This window comes from Microtus oregoni, unplaced genomic scaffold (genome assembly GCF_018167655.1).
Source record: "Microtus oregoni isolate MIOR12 unplaced genomic scaffold, Mior012 000008F_ref0000371, whole genome shotgun sequence".
Lineage (NCBI taxonomy): Eukaryota > Metazoa > Chordata > Mammalia > Rodentia > Cricetidae > Microtus > Microtus oregoni.
In genome coordinates this window covers 11,839,884-11,848,580 of record NW_024543067.1, presented here as the reverse complement: position 1 = coordinate 11,848,580, position 8,697 = coordinate 11,839,884, and the positions used below count along the sequence as shown (strand labels likewise).

At 47.0% G+C, this 8,697-nt stretch overlaps 1 protein-coding gene and 1 non-coding gene across 2 annotated transcripts; both read left to right on the top strand.

Moving 5' to 3' along the window:
- Positions 1 to 7,251: 7,251 nt before the first annotated feature.
- Positions 7,252 to 8,390, top strand: Rps20 (ribosomal protein S20). Its single transcript, XM_041657485.1, has 4 exons — positions 7,252 to 7,411; positions 7,583 to 7,682; positions 7,882 to 7,955; positions 8,170 to 8,390. The coding sequence occupies exons 1-4, from the start codon at positions 7,409 to 7,411 to the stop codon at positions 8,350 to 8,352; spliced, it is 360 nt and encodes a 119-aa protein (XP_041513419.1). The 5' UTR covers positions 7,252 to 7,408; the 3' UTR covers positions 8,353 to 8,390.
- On the top strand, positions 7,741 to 7,806 carry LOC121452029. The gene has a single exon (XR_005974770.1). It is a non-coding gene; the product is annotated as a small nucleolar RNA U54 (small nucleolar RNA).
- Positions 8,391 to 8,697: the final 307 nt, after the last annotated feature.

The window sequence follows — 8,697 nt, the reverse complement described above, 5'->3', positions numbered from 1 at the left end:
CTCCTGCTACTGAACACTAGGGTTTTCTATCTCAGACTTGCTGATGACCGTGACCCCTGCCTCACCCTGGCTCTGCAGCCCACCGGCTAAGCATGCACACTGACTTCTCCCTGGCCCTGAGCCCATCATCCAACTTTAGCTTCTTCCTAAGCAGACCATCCATCCCCTGATACTGGCATAAACATCAAATGGCCGGACACCAACACAGACAGATTACTTCCGAGAGTGATGCTGCGGGACCTGCTAGGGTCATCCTGCATCCTCACCTGCAATGCTAGATACCCATGAGGACCTGTCTCTGTGGTCCACTCCCTGACCAATACAACCTGGGCAGTCAGGGGTTTTAAACGCTCTCTAGGTTTTACCTTTATTTTTCAGACTGATGAAGTTTAAAATTAAAATGTCTGTTTAAACTCAAAACTACACAAAGAAGACACAATTTTCACAGACTCTCCAATGTTAATTTTGCCATATAGCTTCATTATTTTATTCACAAATATACACATGTTCCATGAATTAAGTCACTTTCAACTGCCACAATTTTCCCTTTGGAAGGAACAGGATAATGTCATTACGGCAAAAGGCCAGTAGGTGGCAGTTCACAGACTCACGAGAATACAGGGTGCAACGCATGTCTTCATAAGCTTTTTCAAAGAAAAATACTGTTTAAAGGGCTAAGGGGAGATACTGGAAACATTTTCTAATTGCCTCAAGACTATTTTATAAGTTAAAATAAAATGGATATTTAATTCAGCTTTTCCACACTTAGAATTCTTACTGTTGAAGGAAATATGTATTTAGGTAGGTATAGCTTTCTCGGAAAGCAAGAATAATGAAAAATTGACCCACAGTGCTAAAGGTGAGACAGTGACTTATCTGTCATTGTCTGTCATTGCTGTCAATGGTGGTGAGGAGGGTCCAACTGTGCCCCAGAGAAAACATTGGGCGGTGTCTGGACCAGTGTTTGATGTCACAGCAGGAGGGGATGGATGACTGTTTGGGGGGGGAGGGGGGTAAATGCCAAAGGTATGATGTCTAAATGCCCTGCATCACACAGGCAGCCCCCACCCAGCCCCACACAGCACCACTAACGTTAAGAGGCCTGACAGACAGCCATGTACCCACCAGGACTTTTTATCAGAGGGGGAAAAAGGGGAAAACAAACCCACATCTAAAAGCTATGGAAGAATCCTCCACACAATTCATGATAAAAGTTCAAAAGAATCTTCCATACGATTCATGATATATGGTGCTCATGCAAACACAGGTCTTGTTCCAGAGGGAACGGAAGAGCACTTCTCTCAAGCCAAACATCAGTATTCATAGCTCAGGACCACAGCCTCGGGGCACTTGAAAATATACGCCTCACTTCAGAGAGATTCCGTGAAGTTTTAGGATCACAGAACGAAGAAAAAAAGTCCAAATCAACACATGGATGAAACGCGTCAATGGGGACAGGAAGCGGCCAGGTACAGCAGAAGCAGTGCAGGGTGAAGCCCGTTCTGGAGGTTTCTGAGGCTAACTTATAATGTTTAGATTTAGAGGTGGTAGAAGTCCATAGTCAGATAATAACACATTTCAAAAGTTTTAACTAGAAGAGACATGGATTGGCAACAAAGAGCCATGAACGGACTGAAGTGAGCACAAGGTGCTGCGGACTCTCATACGTAACCACGCATATCTCTACTGACTAACTCTATGGTGAGGTTAGGGCCAGTCAGTCAGTCTTCAATACAGACGCAGTTTCTTTTTTTTTTTTTTTTTTTTTTTATTTTTCGAGACAGGGTTTCTCTGTGGCTTTGGAGCCTACCCTGGAACTAGCTCTGTAGACCAGGCTGGTCTCGAACTCACAGAGATCCGCCTGCCTCTGCCTCCCGAGTGCTGGGATTAAAGGCATGCGCCACCATCGCCCGGCCAGACGCAGTTTCTTTAGAGACTTCAGTCACATTGTCATTAAAGGAGATGGAAGGGGCCTGGCAAAGATGGCTCAAATGTGAAGGCGCTTGCTGCTGGGTGCTGGAAGCCTCATGGCCTGAGTTCTATCCCTGGAACTAAGAACTAAAGGCAAAATGAGGATTGCAGAAAGGTCTCAGTCACAAAGGCTGGGGCTCGAGACCAGAAGTGAAGGTGGGGTGAAGAGAACCAATTGTTCTCTGCCTACACACACATATATATCACTCTCACACACATCACACACACACATACATCCTTCACACACACATCACACACATACATCCTTCACACACACATCACACACATACATCCTTCACACACACATCACACACATACATCCTTCACAAACACATACATCCTTCACACACACATCACACACATACATCCTTCACACACACATACATCCTTCACACACACATCACACAAATACATCCTTCACACACACATCACATACATACATCCTTCACACACACATACATCCTTCACACACACATCACACACATACATCCTTCACACACACATCACACACATACATCCTTCACACACATCACACACATACATCCTTCACACACACATACATCCTTCACACACACATCACACACATACATCCTTCACACACACATCACACACATCCTTCACACACACATCACACACATACATCCTTCACACACACATCACACACATACATCCTTCACACACACATCACACACATACATCCTTCACACACACATCACACACATACATCCTTCACACACACATCACACACATATATCCTTCACACACACATACATCCTTCACACACACATCACACACATACATCCTTCACACACACATACATCCTTCACACACACATCACACACATACATCCTTCACACACACATACATCCTTCACACACACATACATCCTTCACACACACATACATCCTTCACACACACATCACACACATACATCCTTCACACACACACACATCCTTCACACACACATCACACACATACATCCTTCACACACACATACATCCTTCACACACACATCACACACATACATCCTTCACACACACATCACACACATCATACACACATACACACTAATAATTGTTATAACAGCTATTTTAATTTAAAAAGAAAAGGAATAAAACAGAAATAAGCTTATAAAATATTCCTTTGAATCGTATTGTGCATAGGATAGAGGCCATATTTTTAAAAAGATACATACATACCTAAAGGTATAAGTTGCTTATCTTTGAATGGTGAAAATACGTGTTTTCCTTCAGCATTTTGCTTATTGTTAATTCATACTTTTCATTCAATGGTTACCTTACACATTAACACAGAAATTTGGGCAGCACTCTACACACAAATTTTCAAGAAGAAAAACACAGCAACAAGTTTGAAATGAAAACCAACAAAATTGAGCCAGGCGGTGGTGGCACACACCTTTAATCCCAGCACTTGGGACACAGAGGCAGGTGGAACTCTGTGAGTTCAAGGCCAGCTTGGTCTACAGAGTGAGTTCCAAGACAGGCTCCAAAGGCTCCAAAGCTACACAGAGGAGAAAAACAAAAAACAAAAAAAAAAAAAGAAAGAAAGAAAGAAAGGAGGAAAGAAAAGGAAAAAAAGAAGAAGAATTTAAATAGCAATTTTTACTGAACATCTCCCCAGAGTTTGCCACCCCACCCTCTCCCTGGCAACCCCTTTCCCTCTTAGCCTCTATGAGTTAGACTTTCTGGTTGCCACGTATCAGTGAGCGCACACACTTTTTGTCTTCCGGCCTCCACTTAGTCTATGCCAGCAACCTCACTGATATGCGTCAGCATTGGTTTCTGAAGGGCAGGTGATACTCCACTGTGTGTAGACACATCCTTCTCGTCAGTTGCTCATCTATTGCTAGATCCTTAGGCTGTCTCCACACCTCGGTTACTGTAAATAGTGCTGCCGCAGATATGAGACACTGTCTCTTTGAGATACTGACTTTAACACTCCTTTTTATTGATGGACCTGTGTCTGTTAGTGTATGCCACTTGTGTGTGGGTACGCAGAGACGGGATCCCTTGGTACTGAAGTTACAGGCATCGAGAGACTTCCAAACCTGAGTCCTTCTGAAGGGCAGCAAGAGCTCCTACCTGCTGAGCCATCTCCCCAGCCCTGAGATACTGATTTAACAGCTACCCAAGGGTGGGGTTTCTGGGACATATGGTGGTTCTATTGATTATTTATTCAGTGTGGTGAGGGGGGTTACCCAGCACTCACGCAGGCTGTGTGGGTGCTCTGTAGTCAGGTTACTTCCTTGGCCATAATTATGATTTTTAAAGAACCCCCTTTGCTTTCTGTTTCAAAACTTTTTTAAAGATTTGTGTATTTTTTGTTTGGAGTGTTTTGCCTGCATATATACATGTGTACCATAATGTGCCTGATGTCCAGGGGAGTCCTTGGCAAGCTAGCAGGGGCTCCACAGCTGAGCTACATCCCCAGCCCTTGGTTTGCTTTGTCCCCCCCCCCCTTTTCTTTTATTTTTAAAAATTTTTTTAGAGACAGGATTTCTGTGTAAAAGTCCTTAATGTCATGGCATCCACTTTGTAGACCAGCCTAGTCTCAAGCTCACAGAGGTCTGCCTGCCTCTGACTCCCGAGTGCTGGGATTACAGGCATGCAGCCAGCCCTTAGTTTTTTGAGATGGGTTCTTAACAGTCCAGGCTGGTCTTGAATCTCCTGCCTATGGTTTCCCAGAGCTGGGATTACAGACCAATGCCAGAGACCATCTTAAAATTCCTCTTCTTGGAGGCTGGAGAGATGGCTCGGGGGTTAAGAACACTGACTGCTCTTCTTGGAGTCCCTGGTTCAAATTCCCAGCACCCACATGGCAGCTCATAACTGTCTCTCATGCCTGTTCTAGGAGATCTGACATCCTCAGAAGTCCCAGGTTCAACTCCCAGCACCTACAAGGCAGTTCATAACTGTCTATAACTTCTGTTCCAGGGGATCTGACACCCTCATATAGACATACATGCAGGCAAAATACCAATGTACCAAAAAAATTACAAATAAACAAATTATAAAATTTTAAAAAGCTAAGAAAAATTCTTTTCCTATTGTTCAAGAAGTTAACACGCTCACCATTCCTCAAGTGTTTATGGAATAAGGAAAGTCTAAGATTTGTTTTTGAAAATAATTCTAGCTCAAAGTGGTGGCATGCCCCTGTAATCCTTTGCGCTGGGTAGGAGGATTTAAAGTTTGAGGCTAGCCTGGGCTACTAAAATATTTCTGAAGATGCAACTCCTCTTTTTTTTTTTAAAGATTTATTTATTTATTAAGTATACAACATTCTGCTTCCATGTATGCCCGCACGCCAGAAGAGGGTGCCAGATCTCATTACAGATGGTTGTCAGCCACCATGTGGTTGCTGGGAACTGAACTCAGGACCTTTGGAAGAGCAGGCAATGCTCTTAACCTCTGAGCCATCTCTCCAGCCCCCAGCAACTCCTCTTGATACTAATACAAATCACAGCTCACGATGCTGGGCGAGTATGCATTTGTCTATTTGCTGCAGATAACGCTATAAAGTTTCATGGAGGTCACAGGAACTAAAATAAGAATGCAGGTTTTAGCTGGGGTGGTGGCCAATACCTTTAATCTCAGCACTCTGGAGGCAGAGGTGGGGAGATACCTAGAAATTCCAGGTCAGCCAAAACTACTTAGTAAGACCCAGTCTCAAAAAGGCAAAACAACTAAGCAAGAAAAGAAAAAAAGAATACATATTTCAGATTTGTATTCTGAAATATACTAGGAGAGTTTTTGCAGTCAATTGGTTATATTTAAAAACAATTGATCTTGAAAAAAATCTAGTTTTAACACCAATCTTAATTGTTCAATGCAAAACAACATGTACGTTGCGAGCCAGAAAGCCGGTTCCTAGCTAGGTTGAGTATCACCCAGCAAGGGAGCCAAGGCCGGTCCTAAGATGTAGTTCTCTCGCAAAGATCAGAAGAGAAAGTCTTTAAATGGAGTCCTGATTGGAAGAGATCAGTGCTCAGACCCTCACCAGTCTGGCAGGTCTGAGCAAATAACTTTTGTTACTTTCTCCTGTCCTGTCCTAAACCCACCTCTGTGTTTATAGTCTAGTTGACCAAGTCCTTACCCTTGACGGGGAGGGATTTTGGAGGGGGAGGTCAACCCGCACCCTTCCCTGCTTCCCAGGGCATTTGACCTGGCTTGGCTTTCCTTCTGCCGTGTTTGGACACGGGTTTTATTATGAACAGATGCTTCGTCCTGAGGAGTTCTCGGAGGTCTTAGCCAGTACACATTGCGTCATCACGACCTAGAGGAGAGGATGTGTTAAAACTGGGCACCCAGGTGCCAGGCCAGGCTGCAGGTACCTGCGCTGTGACCCCACAGCCCTGGGGTTGGACTTCGCCTTCTCTTAGCTGAAGGTGTGGACGCTAAACTCCGGTCTTTCCTAGCCGATATAGACATTTTCAATGTTCTGGGAAGTCCAAAGCGGAGATGTCACAAAAGGGCATTTCGGCTCGGAAAAACAGTTTTCGAATAATTTTTAAAAATGTAATTTGGGTTATTAATAGGGGGGGTGGGAGTGGGTGCCACAGCTCTAGATCGGAAGTCAGAAGACAACTTTCCGGAATCCAGTCTCTCCTTCCACCGTGGACTCACAGGACCGAACTCGGGGTGTCGGGCTCGTGGGTTAGGTGCTTTCTTTCTCCTGCTGAGCCCCGGATTCTAGCTCCAGCACCGAAAGTAAATAAATTTAAACGCCGGGCTCGTCGGATCGCTCCTCCCCAAGGCGTGTGCCACTTAAACCCAGGAAAGTGGATCATTTGCCAGGACAAATCACATGGATTGGGTGTGCACGGGAAGCGTCTGTCGCTCTTTTTTTTTTTTTTTTTTAAAAAAAACTTATTTATTTATTATGTATACAATATTCTTTCTACATGTATGCCTGCAGGCCAGAAGAGGGCACCAGACCTCATTACAGATGGTTGTGAGCCACTATGTGGTTGCCGGGAATTGAACTCAGGACCTTTGGAAGAGCAGGCAATGCTCTTAACCGCTGAGCCATCTCTCCAGCCCGCCTCTGTCGCTCTTAAAGACCGCCGGGACTGGACGTTCACCGGGTTCCAGGCTCCCGCGTCCTCCGGTTCAGGGCAGTGACTCAGCCGAGCCGACAGGGGGCGTGCGCGCGGCCTCCCCTTTTTCCCGCCAACCCGCGAGCCTCGCAGCCCGGTCTCCCGCGGCCGCCCCTCGGCGGGCGGGGGCACTTCCCGTTCCGGGGCGCGAGGGACCCGGATGCGAGCATGCTTATATAAGCGGCGGCCGGCCTTCCCGCCCTCCTTTCTGAGGCGTCGTGGTGTGCGCCGCGTAGCTCTGCTCGGCCTGCTCCCGTCCTGACTCACCGCTGTTCGCTCCCCGCCGAGGAACAAGTCGGTCAGGAAGCCCACACGGCAGCCATGGTGAGGCGGGGGACGGCGCCGCGCGGCCCGGGGCGTCTGCGGGGCTCGCGTTCCCGGGCGCCGGCGAGCCGAGGGTTTCCCGCCGCGGCGACGGCCCCGGTGGCGTCGGCGTCTCCGGAGCGGGCCGCCATTTACGGGTCGCTGTTTGTTTTACCGCCGGGGTGGTAACAGGCTTTCAAAGACACCGGGAAGACGCCCGTGGAGCCCGAGGTGGCGATCCATCGCATCCGGATCACGCTCACCAGCCGCAACGTGAAGTCGCTGGAGAAGGGTCAGTGTGGCGGGGTCGGGGCTCGCGCCTCGGGCGCTCTACTCAGCTGCGGGGCGGTCGGCGGTGAGGAGATCCCTACTGTGTTGAATGGCAGTGATAGTTTTTACGCTATTCTGAGCCGATGGGCCAACTTCTCAGGGGCGACTGGGGTGGGTTGAGTTAACCGAAATGAAAGAGCGTCTGTCTCTTGGTCCCTCAGTGTGTGCCGACCTGATCAGAGGCGCCAAGGAGAAGAACCTGAAAGTGAAGGGGCCCGTGCGCATGCCCACCAAGGTAAGTGCCAGAACCTTCGGTGCTCTGAAACGGCTGTGCTTGGTGCCACGGGGTTTGGTTGCCCGGGGAATGCTTAAAGACACAAGCGGGAAATCGTACAATTTAGCAAGCACCTAATGGTGCTGGCTGGCGGAAGTTGCTGGGGCCTAACACCTGTTAGTGGACGGGGAACATGGCTCGGAGATACACTTTGGTTTCTTCTGTTTCGTTGTAGACCCTGAGGATCACTACGAGAAAAACACCTTGTGGGGAAGGCTCCAAGACGTGGGATCGTTTCCAAATGAGAATCCACAAGCGCCTCATTGACTTGCACAGCCCCTCCGAGATAGTTAAACAGATTACGTCCATCAGTATTGAGCCGGGCGTGGAGGTTGAAGTCACCATTGCAGATGCCTAAGTCAACTGTTTTAATAAATTGGTTTAAATCGGTTAAAATTTGTTGACTTTTTTTAGAAAACTGGTTTTTGAAATTTATTGCATGTTTGGGTGTCTCGGGTGTCTGGTGCAAGCAGAGATTAGAAAAGGGTGTAAGATTGCCTGGAACTGGGCTGGAGAGATGGCTCAGCGGTTAAGAACATTGTCTGCTCTTGCAAAGGTCCTGACTTCAAGTCCTAGCAACCACATGGTGGTCCACAGCCATCTGTACATCTGTAATGAGGTCTAGTGCTTCAGGCATAACGTAGAAAGAATATTGTATACAGAATAAATTTTTTAAAAATTGCCTGGAACTGTAGTTGGAGGT